Source organism: Chlamydotis macqueenii, chromosome 2, assembly GCF_036417535.1.
Source record: "Chlamydotis macqueenii isolate bChlMac1 chromosome 2, bChlMac1.mat, whole genome shotgun sequence".
Classification (NCBI taxonomy): domain Eukaryota; kingdom Metazoa; phylum Chordata; class Aves; order Otidiformes; family Otididae; genus Chlamydotis; species Chlamydotis macqueenii.
The window spans coordinates 46,041,444-46,060,631 of NC_141557.1; the positions used below are offsets into that span (position 1 = coordinate 46,041,444).

A 19,188-nucleotide genomic window follows, 5' to 3' on the forward strand; every position below is an offset into this window, starting at 1 on the left:
TCACACAACATTCCTCTTGGATTTGAAATTCACCAGCAGCAGTTCCACCCCTTTTGAAAGTACAGCCTGGCGTCTAGGCTGTTCAGCCTGAGCAGCTGCTGGAGCTACAGTCTTTTTCATCCTCTGCCAAGATGAGAGTGATATGGCTTCCCAACACATCTACGATCCTGTCTTTTTCTTTTCATATTATCCTCATTCTGCTTCAACAGACTACTGCAGAAAGAGAACTGAAGTTTGTGGTTGTAGTAAGTAGATTTTTTTTCTCTTTTGGTGCAGGGAATACAGGGAATTTTATATGGCTGTCAAATCAAACAAGCTGTGCCGTTGCTTTGCCTCTTTGAAGATTTAGAAATTATTGCTGCCCTTTTGCTTACTAAGTTTAAAGACTTTACTTCAAGAAGATAAAAAAGCCTCTAGTTATAAGAATTTTCATCTTCTAGTTATTATTTTAAGATAAGTGAACAACTTAGCTTTTGTCGTAAATGCACAGTGCACATGAGTTAAGAGGCTTGAGGTCTAGTTTATCTGTTCTTAATTTAGCTTACACTTTGATGCATGGTCTGAGATCTGACAAATGTGGCCTACCTTCTCTGTGTTTGGAAGCTGAAGCTTGTGGTGTTACAGAAGTTACAACAAAACCAAAAGTATTTTCCATTTCAGAGTAACTGAATTGGAACAGCAGTATACTGAGAAACAGAAAAGGGCATTTTCATGTAGAGATTTGAGATACATGTCGCATTAATTGCAGTTAGGTTGAAAACAGACTGTAATCATTTTTTTTGCTGGGCCATTTCTTGTTTTAAAGTAAGTAGACACTACTTCAAAGTCACTTTCTCCAAGAGCTCAAGTAAAAGAGAGATTAATTCAATGAAATAGTTTGGATTGTGAAGGTTGCATCGTAGTCCTTTTCATTCCAACTTCTTTTTTTAATAAGAAGTATACTGATAAAGAATAGTTACTCTAAAGTTATATTTTTTTATATAAAGTTGCGGGCAATTCACATTCCTAAATAGGAATTTTAAGATCTTCTTCTTCCACCTTTCTCTATTCAAGACATTATGTGCACATACAGATAACAGACAAAAGTACTGTGTCCAAAACATATCATCTAGCTCTAGATAAAGTATTTCATAGCTAGTTGTCTGTTGGCTGTATCGTAGATGTGCCATTTGGAGAGAGGCCAGAGCGCACAGGCCAAAACAGTCCCTACTCCTGCTGAGGCTTATTGCTCTGTCAGACACGACACACAGCAGGGACTCAATGGGAGCCCCAGTAAGGTTCTGTGTATAGCAATATACTTAAACGTTGTTTCAATGTTAAGAGGGAGAACTGGACATACAGATGAAATCAGGCAGTGAGTAAACCTTGGAAAATTAACTCTTTGAAAGGAAGGAGACTTTTATTGAATTGCAGCTGTCATTGTGTTCTAACAATCAATGGGTTTTGCACAAAGAATTACAGGAAATGCTCACCATTATGGAGATACACTTTATTTATTTATATGGTAACTTATCACAATTAATATTAAAATAAGAGGTAAATTTCATTTAAACTGTCTTCCTTTTATCCCTGATATTTTTCCTCAAACTGACAAATCTGCCTAAGAAGTTACGATAAGTTTAATCTTATTATCAACATACCTTTCTTTTCTCAAGGCATGGTTTCTGTGCGTTCAATTGAACTTCGCCTTCTGAACTTACTGATTGAATTTTCCTGGGAACAGAATTGCTAGCATAAATAAATAGGGTAGGAATTGGCCCCAGAACATTTCTCTGATACAATGAGATATAATGAGAGTATGGCTACAGTCACAGTAAGTCTAAAAGGCATCTTTCTGAGATAATTCAATTGCCATTTTCCAGCTCTACTGTATAAGATGCTATGTTTTCACCTCAGAGTATTACTGCATTGTGAAAATTTGTCATAATGACTTTTAAAAACTTTCTTAGCAGAATCGCACAATATAAAATACACCTGCAAGGGAGGAAAACCAGACAAATGTTCCCTTTTGCTCACTTCTAGAATTGGCTATGGTCTGGGAAGGTGTCTTGCTCTTGTTGTAATTTCTGTCTTTGTGCTGATTCTGTGTATTTTGATTATTGGCCACAAGTCATTTTGGCTGAAAAGTTCTAGTTCAAGCCAATTGTCAAAATGGTACTTTAATTTTCTTTCTCACATGTAAACATCAGCCTGCACCATAATTCTTGTGCACTGAATTTAAACTAGATATAAAAGAATGAAATAGGAAATATGTAGGATCATCGGGTACCCTAGTAGAAATGAAATACTGATTTATTGCCTCTGTATAAAGAAGTTCCGACCTGCTACTTCTGCCTCAACACAGGCATTCATTTCACCTGTCATATATACAAAAAGGTGTGGTTTCTGAGGTACTGTGATTTCATCATGTCTTTCTTCTTGCAATTCAGGATAGGAAGTGTTGCTTGAGCATGTTATCTATTTGTCTAACCAAGCCAAGCCATTTGAAACCTTGACTAGACATGCTCAGTATTTCGGCATCTATGGTTCCCCTGAAATGGCAGCATGACTGGTTCCATTTCTCTCGTTTCTTCATTCCTATTGCTGGCAAAATGAGAAATATTTTTGGTTGAAGTTGAGTCTGTCAATAAAGCTGTCTGTAAGAGGCTTGCTGTTACTCAGAGACACATAATTCACTCTAATTCATGGCATTTCTGAATGAAGATGATGTATATACTACACATGCCATATTTTCCGTTCACCCTCTCCACACCAGTTTTTCTTCAGTATGACTTTTCACCTGACAACAACTGAAGCAAATGCTGGCCAAAGTCTGAGTCGTGGCCATTTTGATCTAAATTGATCACCCTCACAAAGCTACCAAGGACAAATGAGAGAACTCAGACATCAAATCAGGTTCAAGCTGTATTAGAGCTGAAGAAGAGGGTATCAGGCAACTATGCATCTATTGCTTTTGAGGAACTGACTGAGGTGAAGCACTTCAGATAAAACTGCTGAAATGAATACACCAAACATATGTGCTTTGCTCTTTTTGTGTACATCCTATTTGCCCTCCCTTCCTTCTTGATTTCCAGTGTCTTTTCACCTTTTATGATGACTTCTTGTTCCTTTCCTCTCATCCTGCCATGTTCTGTGTCTTTTGAAAGGTCAGAAAGGCAATCTGTAGGCCAGGAGTAATAAATGCTGCAGCACACATTTTTAAATGAATTTGAAAGATCAACTCATTTTTCACAAAATCCAAGTGATTAGTGTTAAGAAATATATACTCATTTTCAGAAGTAGCAAGCAAATTGAGCACAAATAAAATCAGTTGGCTGAGAAGCTTAGTCCTTCAATTCCTAAAAACAGGTTTCTGCTCTTCGAAGTATTTGTTTCTTTCTTGCTACTTCCAAATTAGCATTAATATCATATTTATATGTCACTGTGCAATGAAGATGCAGAAATACAAACAGGGAACTGAATTCTTCTCTAATCAGTGTGGACTTAAAGAAGCTCTGCTGCTTTTTAGAAGAGAAGACTCTCCACTGCTTCCATTTCTTAAGGTTACAAAGCGAGAAAACATTTTTATTTACATCTCCTACTCCCAAATATATTTAAGTATCTTTTGATCTCACCTCTTTGCCCGCTCACCACTGTTCAGGTAAAAAGCTACTCTGTTCTGGCTTATTGAAAGTTTTTGGAGGTTGACTGTTGTGACAGTGAAATATACACTGAGGGTTATGTCACACATTAAGTATAAAGCATCATAACCAGTATTTAAAATCTAACACATTTTTGGTATTTTTTCACTAATAAAAAGGGCATATTTATTAGCCAAGTCTTGATCCATTGCTACCTCTTACCTAAAAAAATTAGTCATTTAATCGTGTCAGTCAGTTGGAGCAACTGTCAGTTACTCATAAAAATGCTTTTCTGTGAAGCTGGATAATTTAACAAGAAAGTATGCAGCTACATTGCAATTGGGAATTTAGCCTTCATTCTTTACAGAGGCATCAGCTTGTCCAGAAAAGTTAATGAATCCTACCAGACACCTATGTATGTCAGCAGTCAAAACACCAAGGAAATAAGCAGTGACACCAAAGTCCTCTTCACTCATTTTTCTTGTGTGCAACTGAATCAATCACCAGAAAATGTAGCTCTCCACCTATTCTCCTGTTCACCAGAGGTGCACTGAGAAATTATTATAAGGAACAAACTGATATTCCAGATTAGCAAGAAAAGACATATACAGAATTAAAAATTGCATAGAGAAGCAAAATTAACATATTTAAGAATGATTTTATGGACTATTTTGCTATACTTGAACTCAGAAAAAAAAAAAGGTGTTTTTTATTCTTGTAACTGTGCATTTTCACATCTATCAACATGTTGTTAATGATGGTGAAAAAACCTCTTTGATTTGCTGAAAAATATTCCTTTCATGTTGGGAAATATCTTCAGTGAAATTCAACTAGCAAAGCAAAAAAAATAATAAGAAGTTTACCACATGGTTCTAAGGGTAACATCTACTCTAGCAAATCTTGTTCTCTACTGGAGAAAACAAATCCAATTTACTTGCCTTTAAACAGTACTTTCCATCTTTGAAGTACCTGCTGTAGCACGGGTTTGTGCACATTAGTACAGAAGGCTGATGAAAAGGGTGTGTCTTGTAATTAAAACACTAAGCCACACTGCTTGTGTTTACTTTGAAAAATATAAGCATAAAGCACCTCCCACTGGGAGTGGCAAACTAACTAGCGTGTCTAAACCTCTCTGATGTTTGGGCAAGAATGATGTAGCTTAATGAGGCAATAGAGAATATTATTATAGTCAAGCTATATACCCAGTGAGGTATTATAGAATAAATGTCATTTTATGAACAAATATATCATGCTTTCACATTGTCATTTTATTCTGCAAAGTCAGGAATGAGGTTGATTACGTGAACATTGATAAAAGCAAAGGTAACTTTTGCAACAGTTTGGATCAGAATCCTGGAAGATTGTGTGGAGCCCTGCGAATTTGTATTCCAGCATTTCCTTTCATTTGAAACTTTTGTGGACTTCATTTTTCTAAGCCCATACATGACAAACATACTTAGGGAGGGTAATTCAGGGTTTTTCAGAATTATTTAATCTAGGATTGGTATTTTCTTTGTATGCTGGAATAAAAACACAAAAAGGCTCATTTAAGGTTTCTGATGTAAAAACCGTATGATTGAACGTGTCCCACTAATATTCACCATGCTGGAGTGTCCAGGATAGGAAAGCGACCAAACTCTTTGCTCTCACTGAATTCAACAGGGAAAAAAAAATAATCCTACAGGCTTTCAAAAATATTTTCATATATATACATAAACATATTAACAAATATTAATAAATATTAAGTATGCTAACAGTGTAAATGTTCATACTTTTTCATCTTTATATTTTAGGGTAACTGAGAAATCAAACATAAGATCCATGTGTACATGGAATTACTTTTAAAGATACTGCTATGAAGAAAGCAGTTACTAAAAGTTTCAAGTGTCTACGCCAAATTAATGAAATTCTCATATAAGCACACCAGTAACTGATTTAATATTTAGAGGTGCTGAGTACCCAAAATTCAGTTAGATTTCTTGTCTAGGTGCCCAGCTATAGATGTAATCTCAGCATTAACATCTTGGCTGATTAATTTTATGTTCTAGGCAAAAGAATCATCAGGTTCATGCCCACTAAATTCCTATATAATTATACTGGTTCTTATGTGCACTTGAATCCTACTAGCTTTCTGTAGCCTCTCCAATATTTTCTACAATATTTCGCATTTTCCAATATGGAACTGGAAGTATAATTTATGTTTGCCTTCTAGCTAGGTAAGAAAGGAATGTTCACAGTAATTAACTTGATTTTTTTACTGCTAATTTTGTTAGGTTTTCCGACATGGTGACCGAACACCAATTGTCAACTTTCCAACTGATCTACACAAAGAAAGTGAATGGCCCCAGGGATTTGGACAACTTACCAAGGTATGTTGACTTTCTTAGAGCACTTACATATGCTACTCTAACAGGAAGTGGGCAGATTTTTTAATGTGTTCCTCAGAAACACTAGCAAATCCTAAGTACTGATAGTCGTTATTAGCAATACCATGTAATTCATAAACATTTTTGCAACATTATTCATCCAACTACTGTTAAATTGAAATCTCGTTCATCATAGCTTTAGACCTACCTTCCTAAAAGCAACAACTTCCTGGTAATGTCTGCATAAATGACAAGTTTAAACATTGTCTATACTCTTAACATTGATGAAGTTCTAACGACAATTAAGCACTGAGCCCCGTGACAGGGTAAAGGAATGACACCTGCCCACCCGGTCAAATGATGAGTCCATACCTCATCATTTGACTGGTAACCACCTACTCACAAAACAAGGGAGGTCTTGCAGGAGAAGGCTGTTTCTGGGGACAATGTGTCTTCTAATAAGGCTGTTTTCAGCCCAGAGTTTCACTAGGATGCACTGAACTTACTTCTTGCTCTGGCATTTCCACATCAAGCCTTAGCTCTTTAACTGTATTTGACATATGAAATTCTGGAGCAAAGAGGTTAATGCATTTCCTAATAATACTTCATCATGATGCAGAAGCATGAATCAGAGGCAGTTCAGCCTTTAGTGTTTGAAGTGAGGCTTGAATGATATGACAGACACTCAGACAACACATCACTATCTCCAGGTACATACTTATGTTGTAAGAAGAAAAAAAGTTTCTGCTTTGACATATAATTTTTTTTTGAAAGCTGTTTGCTATTTTATTATCTTTTTAGCAACAGTAGTAAGAATGTACTTCTCTGACAGATAAAATTTAAAAAGTTCACCTCACAGCTTTGGAAATGAATAACAGAAAAGACAGTGTGAACCTAAGACAACTGCAGATGCATCAGGGAAAAGATGGAAGAACCTTACTTAAGGCATGAAATGCAAGCCACAAATTTATCTGGTTGATCAAATAGCAGAGCAATTACAATAATAAATACTAGGTTATCAATCATTCTTCCTCAGCTGTCACTAACTGGTAAACTCTGTAAAATGTTGATCAGGAATAACTCCAGGAGCATCTACAGAGACTACAGCACTGTGGAAACAGTATTTGTATAGAATCAGGCACATTCCCTTTCCTGTAGCAGATATTGGAGTCTTAGCATTTCAGAATGCATCATTTTTTCACAGATATAAATGAGTATTTCTGTTAAAAATTCTAGATCACCTATGATATATACAGTACGTTGTATAAATAGTTAGTAATCACTTAAAAACTGATTGCTGAAGACAAAAAAAGAAAATAGAAAAGAAACTTCTACATTAAGATTCTTCAGTCATCTTAATCTAACAGTCACCTGTATGCTTGCCTCGCAGACTGGAATGCAGCAGCTGTTTGAACTTGGACAGTACATGAGAGAAAGATATTCCAACTTTCTGAACAGCACATACAACCGGCAAGAGGTATATAGCAGAGCTATCTGGAGGACATTTCTCTGGCACAGTGGAACTGTGGACTTGTGCTAGATAAAAGCACATCATCATATTCATTTCATTAATGGAAAAATTGAGGTAATATAAGACCATTTTTGAAAGTCAGGCTTTTATGTAAAGGTAAAAACATAGACTAAAGTCCAACTTTCAGCTCCTACATTTGGTTCGAGTCTTCCACTGCCCAGTTTTCCAAGACTGAACAGCTCCACACCACCAAATGAACTGGGAGTTTATATACAGTCATCCAATATTGTTCGACCCTGTTGAAAGGTGAATGCATATCCAGCCATGTGATAGGTCATGCTCACATACTTCATCCTGTAAAGCAGAGGTCTAACAGTTGTTTGGATGCTTGTCACGTCCGTTGTGTGGGAGACACCACTACCATTTTGGTCAATACATGAGGTATGCATGGATGGGAAGACATAAAAGACTATAGCTTTGCCATGCTTCCAAGAGAGGTTTACCATTTTAAGTACCTTCATTCTTGAGGTGTAGCAGATGGAGCATAGACTCATAGAATTATTTAGGTGGAAAAGACCTTTAAGATCAAGTCCAACTGTTAACCTAACACTGCCAAGTCCACCATTAAACCATGTCCCTAAGCACCACATCTGCACATATCAATGTACCTCTGAATCTTAGAAGACGGAGGGCTTCCTTCTTTTAAATTATGCTTTCTTATTCTTCTTACTTCAGTCTGAGGGTTAGATTCCAAATTGAAAGATGCTTTGGCAATTCCATTTATGCAAATGAAGTAGGGCCCTAGAAAGCTGAGTTATGGTTTCACTGTTTTGACTTCATTCAAAAACATAAAACTGAAAACAAGAAGACAGGATTCACAAGTTGTGTAAAATTTGCTTATTATTTTTATTGTTTCTATTTTATTTTTAACTCTTTGCCATTCTATCTTCAGTTTTACATCCAAAGTACAGATTATGATCGCACCATTATGAGTGCCCAGTCATACCTTTCTGGCCTCTTTCCACCAACTAGCAGCCAAATTTGGAACCCTGAGCTTCTCTGGCAACCCATTCCAGTTCATACTTTGCAAAAATCAACAGACCAGGTGAGTACTGGCAGAACGCTTCCTATAACACCTTAAACTTTCCCAGAAGCAAAAAAAAAAAAGAGAAAAAAAAGGGGAAAAAAAGCTAAAAAATATTTTCTATTCTTTTAGAGTTCAATCTAATAGAAAATATAAACTGCAGCTACTGGCTGACAAACATGTCATAGCTCAACTGTAACAGGTGCATGAAAACCCTCCTTCTATAGTTGTAGAACATCTGAATTGTCACCCACACTACCGTTTTCATCAAGGTATAGCCCTAACATTTCTCCTGGCAAGGACACTTTTGGACAGTATTATAGTAAAGTTGCCCTAAAACTTTATAGAGAACAAGTGCTTTTCTAAGCACCGATCAGCCAGACAGACCTCCCCTCCTTGGCAAGTTTGTTCCATAGTTTATTCAAGGAATGGAATTTTCACCACTCACTGTAATGACCTCTCAACTATTACTTTCCTATTCTGGTAGCATTTAGGAACCCTAATTACAGACAAGGGCTCAGTGCTTTACAAACATCTAATGAAACCCTAGCACTTGCCTTAAGGTTCATAATAAGAGCAGACCTACCTGAGTAATAGGTCTTGTAGAAGTTTTACTATATCTTGCTCTCTCTAGCTGACTCAGGTGTAGATTTTAATTTCACTGACTCCTGTGACAAGGACTGTGTAAGGAACAGTGTGTTGAACAAAAAAAGGACAAAAAATTACTGAGTGTAACGACAGAAAGGATAATTTTCTTCTGCCTTTGAGGACAGAGGTTGACTTTAAGGAAATGTATACAAAAAAACCTATTAAATAACTGTCTGTCCAGTCACCAACATCAGAGGACGCACTTTGTCATTAGGGGGTGGCCACACCTGCCTCTTATTGGCATTCCTCCATTCTTGGAGGCCATGCTTGAAAGCAGGTATAGAGAGAAAGAGTTTCCACAAACTGGATTAAGCATAATGTGATTCAGCTTGAAACTTGACTCTGTCCCTCAGCAGAAAAGAATGTTGCCACTGTTATTTAAATATGGGACACTAGGAAAAGTTCTTTCACCAGAAGACCAAAAAAGCATCAAAGTGGTCAGAGTTTTGGCCAAATAAAACCTCGAGGCCCTTAGGGGAATCACAGTGCAGTGCAATGATCTGTTTGGAGAAGGCAAGACCATTTGTAGAGCTCTCTAGTACCTCATCACTTCTGCAGCTGCTTCAGGAGTAGGCATTGATGTTTCACTGAAACACACCTCTGCAGCAACTCAAAATTCCTGTTAAATATGCAAACCACCTGGAAAAAAACATTATTCCCCTGTTAAATCAAGCAGATGTTTAAGGGTATTTTCAAGCCCTAAGCAACACAAGTGGGAAATGGAGGCCAAGTATAGTTCTGTAAAAAAACCTAATCACAGTTTATTTTTCAGCCACTGAGATCTATCAAGATCTGACAGGCAATGTACTGAGTACTGCTTAATGAGGCCAAAGGGAGTGGCTTAATTAATAACACTTAGAAGGGGATAATCAAGCCATACAGCAAGAGAAACATTTGTTATTGTGTAATTAAACAACATTCCCCAGTTTCATATTGCAACTGTGAGCCTTCACCCTCCAGTGTGCTGCTGTTACAGAAAAAAACACACCCTTGGAAATCTGTCCCAGTGAAAGTGTGCTAGTGTCAGCTGGTGGCTGCTGCAAGCCTCATGTGGATAAATCAAAGAGAAAAGAGAAGCACTGGAAGTGCATTCTTCTAATGTTCACCCCAAGACAGAGTAAACCTTCTTCCATATACGTAAGCCATAGATACTGAAGTTAATTTCTCCGCTGTATATTAAGTCAGTTCCTCTACATGATTTGTATGGTTATAGGATAATATTAGTGCTGGGTCAAAAATGCTCTAGTGATGTGACAAAGTGCTGAACCAGCACAAGGTTATTTTGCTCATCATAACTTTTTACTGACACTTTATGCTGGATCAGGTATCATCTGTCCTTCTGCAATTGGCATGAAGCATTTTGCCAGAGCACAGAGTTTGATGGACCCATGTGCATTTACATGTGCTTCAGATCAAATGGGTACTATCAGGTCACCTTGTAATGCATACACTTGGAGTTATTAAAAGTAAACCATAGCCCTAAACAAGAACAGAGCTATCAGGCTAATAGCTTTTTCATCTTTCAGGAGCACAATTTATTTATCATGCTTATTTGGAGTTCTGTCCATTAAGTGGTACTTAAAATGCTTACCATAATACACTGCTTACCTCCAAAGAGATGAGAGCAGGATGTGTAGATGCAGAAACAATTCAGATTCCAGTACCAGGTGGAGTCAAGCTGCATCTGGGGGGATTCAGAAATTAACAGGGAAATGGTAGCTTTTTAAAATTCCTGATCATGGAACCTGGTCCTCTTCCCAGAGTAATCCCCTGACAGACACACATAATTGCTTTTTGCCAAAATCAGTTAAACTGAGGGAAATCAAGCTATCACAGCCACAAGTAGCCACTGAAAAGTCAAGTTACCACAGTCCGTTGCTTATGTTAACTAAATTCATGAACGAGGTACCCAAACAAACCATTATGGAGTAGCTGCAGCATGGCCATAAATCTAACAAATATTACATCAGCAATCTCAGCAATAGAAAAACTAGAGGTGTGTTGATAATTCTAGAACTATTCTAAGTTTTACTTCTCTTGTTTCAGAAGCTGTATTTTCCTTTGCGTGACTGTCCCCGTTTTGATGAACTTCAGAATGAAACACAAACATCTAGTGAATTTCAAAATAGAATACAACCATATATGGTAAGACAAAATAGAAAGGAAACAAAATCTAAGAAGCAGGAAAGTAACTAGGATGTAGAAGTTATGGAATTGCATTATTTCCTTTTGCTAAAATGCAAAAATAAATAAATGCAAAAAAATATATATCCTGAGGACTCTTAAAATCAGAAATCTGGGCCAATATGAATTATGACTTCATTGCTATCCTCTCTCTCAGCTACTAGTATGAAACAGGTAACATGGGAATAAGGGATATAAAGGAGTTCCTTTATTCTTCTGTGGTAGCATGTAGCAAGAATCCCTACAGGAATTGTTGTGGCACTATTAGTTAGATATTTAGCTCCCTTTCAATGGCAGAAGGAAAATCTAGTTTCTTTTTGATTTCTTTTTGCCTCTTCATGAATATTTGCCTCGGGTCTCTTTAATTTTCTATTTTCTCTTCATCTGTTTTCTCTTGTTCCTTTTCCCTTAGTGCCTTCCTCTTCCTCATATCTGAAGGCTTGAGGTGACTGAGGTAGCCTCTTGGAGCAGTCAGACAAGGGAGAGAAGAGTGCAGCAGAGAGAGCATCAGACTTATCCATAGTTGGGCTGAGAAAAAGCAGTGTCTGAAATAGAAATCAGTACTTTGAAATGGTTACAAAATGAAATCTGCAACCAAAATCTTTCACTACAAGGATTTCACTTGTGTAAAGTTAAACATTACTGTGTTGCCAGGTTGGATGCTAAGGAATCTGTATGTATATATGTTCCATGTGTATTGAGTATTTGTGGTATACTCTTCACTTTTTTTCTCCCAGGATTTTTTGCAAACAATGGCAGTTAACACTGGACTTGAACTAAATCATCTTAAAATACTGGACAATTTCCAGCTCTGGAATACATATGATACTCTACACTGTGAGGTAATAATAAGGCAATAGAGGTCAGGAAAGAGTATTACTCCAAAGGTAGGTTTCAATTAAACCACAGCAATGTGGTTTCATAGGAATGAGTTGCCTTCTGTCCTGGATTTGATTTTTTTTTTTTAATTTGAATCTAAGTTTTAATTTAGTGCATTGGTAAAATATAATAAACTAAAACCATGGTTTACAGCTTGGGAAACTGTTCTTTCCATTTAGTGTTTTATCCTGAAGAACTGGTACCAAAATCCATTCCCTTTATTCCCTCATTTTCCTTCCCGATATGCTGCTATAGGATTATCTGAGCATGCTGCCTAGGATATATTTATTACTTTTAACAGGAAAATGAAATTATTTGCTTTAACCTATCAACAGGTAAACATCAAAATACTTAGATGTTGAAAATGAGAGGTAAGATTATGATGTATCAGTTAAAACATTAGGAGATTATGATTGCTCCCAGTGAATAAAATCAGACTGACCCCAAGAATGGGATGGTTCCATTTGGCCCTAGTCATTATTAGCAGCACATGAAGGCTGTTGAATATATCCTTTATACCCTGAGGAACTGAGACACTACAAGACACCGTCACTCTTATGTGACTAGAGAGTGACACCTGTCTGTATCTGGCCAGTGATGGAACTGGTATCTGGACAACTGTATGGAAAAGACAGGAAAAGCTGGAGATAGGTTATAGCTTGAAGACCCTGAAGGGATAAGACATACGTCTGCAATCTTTCACACTGGCAAAACCAAAACCATGTATCACTATAGCAAGAACATATTATATGTACAAGGAATCCCCTTCACAGAGGTATTTCCTCTTTTCACATTCATCCACTTCAGGTTGACTCCCATTCCCACAAAGGGTATTTCAGGGCATGCTGATGCATTAGACCACACTGGGCAAAGAATTGCAGGACAGTCTCAGAAAGTCCAAATATGAGGCTGGGCAACAGGATGATGGAAACCAGTAGAAGCAAAAAACATTATTTTGTTTTCCTTTATCACTAGGATATTCACAATTATACTCTCCCTGTATGGGCCACCAAGGATGTAATCGGCAAGATGGAAAAACTGGCAGAATTGTCCTTATTGTCACTATTTGGGCTTTATAAAACAGAAGAGAAATCACGACTACAAGGAGGTAAATAAAAAAAAATGCATAGCTCTCAGAAAGGAGGAGACAATACTTATGATAGCATGCAACATCCTGGCACCTTACTCATGCAAAAATATTGATACATAACCTTGATTTATAACTACAGACATGAGATGTCATATTAAGCATGAAAATATGTGCCATCCATTTGCATGGATGAGATATTGAAACAAGGTATCAACATGAAAGTTTTTAGTTATCCTATAGTTTTTAAGAGATTAGGATTTTAAGAAAGATTACAGAAATCCAAGGGAAAAAAAATCAAGCCTTCATTGGCATGATTATTATATGTCTGACATTAGGTTAGATTAAGTCTAAGTTCTGTTTCTCTAATATTTATTTCAATTGTTTCCCAATCTTTGTTTTTTCCTTTGATATACTGGTTACTTATTGTGCCAAAACCTTTGTAAGACATTAACAGATCTCTGAAAGACTGATATAAAGCTGCTCCAAAACAGTCTGATCAGAATAGAAGATGAGAGATTCAAGTTATGCCTATACCGCAAGAACTGTAACTACTGCTTAGCTCCAAAATTGAGGCACACAGGTTATGCACACATGACATTCCTTCAGGACACAACCCAGGCATTTGTCTCATGATCTTGTGGTGTCTATGAGCAGGAAATCCAAACAAATGAGTCTGAATATCTGGAGGCTGAACTGTTTGGGGCTAGGCTTTATAATGCACCTCCCCTGCAATCTTGACCTAGGTAGAGAGTTATTAGCAGCTTTATCATCTAGGCATATACATCACTGGATCAAGCCATATAGTAGTTTATAGGCTCAGATCTGCATTAAAGCTCACTAGCTGGTAGCTGGCCATATCACATGGTCAAGACTTTTTTTCTAGTGTTCACGGGTGTACTAGTTATGCCTGTTTTCCATAGAACAGTACAAATTGTGCTACAGGGAATTTCTGCTGCCCTTATCCCATTGGCTTTAGTATATCTCTGGTCTGGAGAAGGAGTACAAAAGAGCTTTGAAAAAAATGAAGAATTGATACTGTGTGACTTGTTGGACAGCAACACTGGCACAGGTTGCCCAGAGAGGTGGTGCATCCCTGGAAACATTCCAGGCCAGGTTGGACAGGGCTCTGAGCAACCTGATCTGGTTGGAGGTGTCCCTGCTCCTTGCAGGGGGCTTGGACTAGATGACCTTTAAAGGTCCCTTCCAACCCTAACAATTCTGTGATTCTATGATTGTTGGAAGTAAACAGTTAAAAATATTTCTTCAGCATCTAGAAGGGAAGACACTAGCACAGCTATCATTATTGCAACACTCCAAACAGATAAAAAAAAAGATGGAGAGGAGGTCTCAGCATAACAAAACTGTGCCATTAGTCCCAGTTTGCAGGATAGTTCTAGGTGATTTCCTCCAAATCCTGCCACTTCCCTTCACCTGGATGATGAATGATATATTTCACCTCTGTAATATCTTCCCTCTAGTAAGCTAAAAAATTAGTATGAGGCCTGAGTAGATGTCTTCTGTCTGATACTCAAAATCTTTTGCCTTTTTGATTTCTATGCAAATGTTGTATCTTCATTTTCCTCATCCTTGTTCCCATCTTTTTAAGGTGTCCTTGTGAATATTATTTTAAATAGTATTAAACAAGCTGCTAATTCTTCAAAACAAAGAAAAATGGAGGTCTACTCTGCAGTGAGTATTTTCATCTTTCATAAATCTTGCTATGATTTTACCAGTAAAAGACGCTTAAAGAGAATAACCAGAGTCTCTCTGTAAGTTAAATGAAAGAATAATATCTGTTCAATTCAGCTAACAAACTGAACACTAGTCAGTTAAAAAACACAGCAGGAACATGGATCTTACCTCAGTTTCAGTAAAACTGTAATTGGTAAAGAAAACTATATATTTTATAATCCTTTTTTTTTCAGCAACTTAATGATGAAGTTTCTGTAAGTTGTATCTTTCCTTAAATGCTCGTAACCCAGAGATGCTGGCATACAGCAGAACTTCAGCCGTGCCTCCATGCTCTTCCTCTGCTTAGAAAGGGATGATACAGCTCCGGATTCTTTTCTTTTTTTTTTTTTTAAAGGATGAAGAGGGCCATTTGGGTCAGACCAAGATCCTTAGCTCATTAATTATCCTGTCTTTTAACAATGTCCAATGGCAGGGAAGAATGTGAGAATAATGCCAGCACAGAGTGATGCCTTCACCTGATACAGCCTTTCAGCAATCTGTGGCTTAGGGACTTCCTGAGATAGAATCTGTGTCTGTGTGTCTAACAGCTTTTGACAGACTTTCTTCCATCAATTTATCTAATCACTTTTAAAATGCTTTTATACTTTTGGCTTCTGCAATATCCTGTGGCAATGACTTGTGTTTTAAGAGAAAAAAAAATACTTCCTTTTTTTTTTGAAACTTAATACTGATTTAGCTCCTTCCTAGCATTTCTATTGTTGAGAAACAGGGAATAGTAATTCTTTACTTAGTTTTTCTGGATCACTCATGAATTTATTATTTTCTGTCACATCTCCTACATATTTCCTTTTCCAAGGTAGAGTCCTACTCTATTTAATCTTTCCTCATATAGAAACTGCTCGATACCTTAAATCTTTCTTGCTGCCTTTTCTACACATTTTCTAGTCCTATTATATTCTTTTTGAAAAAGAAGAAGCAGTGTGTTCAGAATTTTTACTGCTGCTTTAATACCTTGAGGCCAAGTATGCTCTTATTTTTGAAACTGATCAATCTAAAAAGTTCCAGATCCTGAATAATAATGAAAATGTAGCTGTTAGACTATAATATAAATAAGCCCAGCAAATATGTATACAAAGATACTTGCAAAATTTAGGCATCAGTGTTTGGACTTCCTTCATTCAGCTCCTCCTCCTGGGATACCCTGCAAGACAAGGGATAATGGGGAGAGGAAGACACTGGGTGGGTTACTGATTCCATCAAAATAGAAGTCAAACCGAGAATTTATTGTGTAAGTCCAAACAGAAGGAATGACAATTTTAAAAGCTCTGGAGTGTGTGTGGAGGCAAGGAGAATAATCTTTGAATGTAACTATTTGTGTCGTATACATATATATACGTATATAAAAATATATATATATTTTTTTTTTTTCTAAAAAAAAAAAGTACTTGTATCGTCACTTGAAATGCCATAGGATATACTGCCTTACACTGACTTTGGAACTGAAAACACTTCCGAAGGAAGAAGTAGCAAAGTGCATTGAAAAACTAGATTTCTTTCTCAGACCACATCTTGCTTTCCCCCAGTATCTCTGTCTCCAAACTACTGCCGGATGGTGTAAGACGCATACTGCAGTAACTCTTTGGAAATGCCCCTTGCTGTCTGTAGTAATCTGTTAACATGTTTCTTCCCAACAGTGAATATGCTGAATATATTGTTATAGTGAAATTTACACAGGTTTGGCTTTCTCTTGATTTCTACTCCCTCTCTACTCTTGTCTCATTACTCTGTATAAATGATAGTTGACTTAACTGACTTTGAAGGATGGATTTTTTTTTTTTTCCCAATAGCATGACACCACAGTTGGGGCCCTCCAGATTGCTCTCAATATTTTCAATGGAAAACTGCCACCATATGCTGCTTGCCAGTTTTTTGAACTCTACCAAGAAAGCAGTGGGCAAGTATCTTATCTATGTGAGAACAAAGAGTGTTTGGAATTTGGTTCCTCCTTGCCCAAAATCAATTTCGTCTCAGATATTGTGAGGAGACAGATACAAATTTGTTTTAAACTGATGCTTCACTGAGCAGTCCATCGGCACAGAGTTATATTAAAACTAGGGAAAAATAAGTTTGGAAAACAGGCCTTACCAGCTGGAAGTTAATGGCAAAATAAATTTTCCTGCTTCATCAAACGACAGCAACAACATTTCATAAATCCCAAGGTAAACCAATTGGCTTAGAAGAGCCTGGGGCTGTTGCTGTTCAAAGAGCCTTCAGAAGGACCTGTGCAATAACGTAACCAGCTTTGGCAAAGTGGGTTTTGGAAATGTCTTTCACAAAGCCTCCATTCCTGAAGAACAGGTTTTAGAGTAGCATGTCAGAGCCTATTTCCAACATTCTGTCTCTAAATAGGAAACCTTGTGTTTAAGAACTTTTTTAAAAAAATCTTTTCAATGTTGTTAATCAGGCGATATAGCATTGAAATGCATTATCGGAATGACTCTTCAAAGGATCCTTACCTACTCACTCTGCCAGGATGCACCTCTTCTTGTCCACTTGAGAAGTTTGCTGAACTAGTTTCTCCTGTGATTACAGAAAATTGGTCAAAAGAATGTGGGAAGAAAGACAAAATGAAAGGTAGTGCAACAGCTCTATATTTCCTACATAAGACATGGAGGCAGAAATTGTATCAATGGCTCCAAACTTTGTACCTTCCATACAAAAGATAGACCTCCCTTTAGCAGCTTTACTATGGACAGGGAAAGCTGATAGAAATTAAACTTCTGTGAAAATGTAAGGAGTAGACTTAGTCACCAGTGTGAAGGCAGTGCTATTACTAGCCTGCTCACATAAGGAGCTATCTAAAGGCCATGGCCAAAACTAGAGCTCCTCTTGTTGAAAATGTCCAGCAGAAGTATGGGTGTGGGTGCTATGCAAGGAGTCCTGTGTATGTTTGGTGCATCAGACCTTCTGTAGATGCAAAGTAAAAATGTCCTGCACACACACGGTCAGACTGATGCATGTGCACAGTAAGATTGATGCATCTGTATTTCTGGCATGTATACTATGTATTGAGGACACCTTAACCTCCGCTGTACACACAGAGCACACCTGATCCATGCAGATAGAGCAGCTGTTTGCCTCAGACTACCAACAACTGACAGCTGATAACCTCTTCCTGCCTGAATATTATTTCCAGAAGGGAAGTGAAGGGCAAGACAACATATGCTACTTTCCAATAGTCCTGGTGTTTCCCTCTTCCTGCATATATTCAATGTTTTGCTGATCTCTGATAAAACTCCTAGTTTGCATTACCTAGACATGGTCCCTCTTGCCCTGTGAAAACCTAGAAGTAAGATTTACCCATGCACAGGAAGCTATCTATGCATTTCCAGGACAGAAGTATATGTTTTTATACTTATGTTGCATAGGTCAGTAAATACAGGCCACGTGATCTTGCCAGAAATATGAACAAAATGCAACTATATTTCCATTGTACATATTTGTAATTAGACTGTTATCTCTATATCCAAAATTATGTACATTTATGTCTTTCATTAACTCCCCTTTCCTTTATTGTTTCTCCTTCGCAGATATTTTTATTGGATTTGACGTTGCTGTTGGTTTGTTGTTCATTTTTGACCTTGTACTGCTCTACCTCCTCTATCATTACGGACGCTGCAGGCGCAGAAACAATTACCAAGACATTTAAAGGGAACATAAAGAAATGAAAGAGAGAGCAGCAAGATATCAAGCAGTCCTTTAAAGTTGCTAATATCCATCAGTCTGCTCTGACCAAATTAACCTCCAAAGTATATTCAACAAACTTGAAGAGCTGAGGTATCGGTGGCCTAGCTTCTAAAAGACTAAATGTCTGCAGTGAGAAATACTGTAGAAATATGTTATTGTTAAGAATTTCCTTTTGTAGAAAGACAGAATTACTTCAATTTCTATCTTTAGGTTCTCCACTACTATTAATCATTCTTAAGTCAACCAGTGAGGTGAAGGGATGCTAATGCCTATGCTTTTTTTTTTTTAATTGTCTATTACCATTTAGCCCTCTGCCTCTCTCTTACCCTGCTCAATGAGTCTTTTTTGGAAATCAGTGTCTGTAATATTTTCCTTACTTCTCATAAATGGATATTTTATTGATGCAC

General features: G+C 37.2%; 1 protein-coding gene across 1 annotated transcript; it reads left to right on the top strand.

Moving 5' to 3' along the window:
- The first annotated feature begins 131 nt into the window (after positions 1–131).
- ACP3 (acid phosphatase 3) lies at positions 132–18,743 on the top strand. The gene is made up of 11 exons (XM_086741599.1): positions 132–245; positions 5,894–5,989; positions 7,377–7,463; positions 8,410–8,562; positions 11,236–11,334; positions 12,111–12,215; positions 13,228–13,360; positions 14,949–15,031; positions 16,882–16,988; positions 17,499–17,668; positions 18,625–18,743. Exons 1-11 carry the CDS (start codon positions 132–134, stop codon positions 18,741–18,743), a joined length of 1,266 nt encoding a protein of 421 aa, XP_086597725.1.
- Positions 18,744–19,188: the final 445 nt, after the last annotated feature.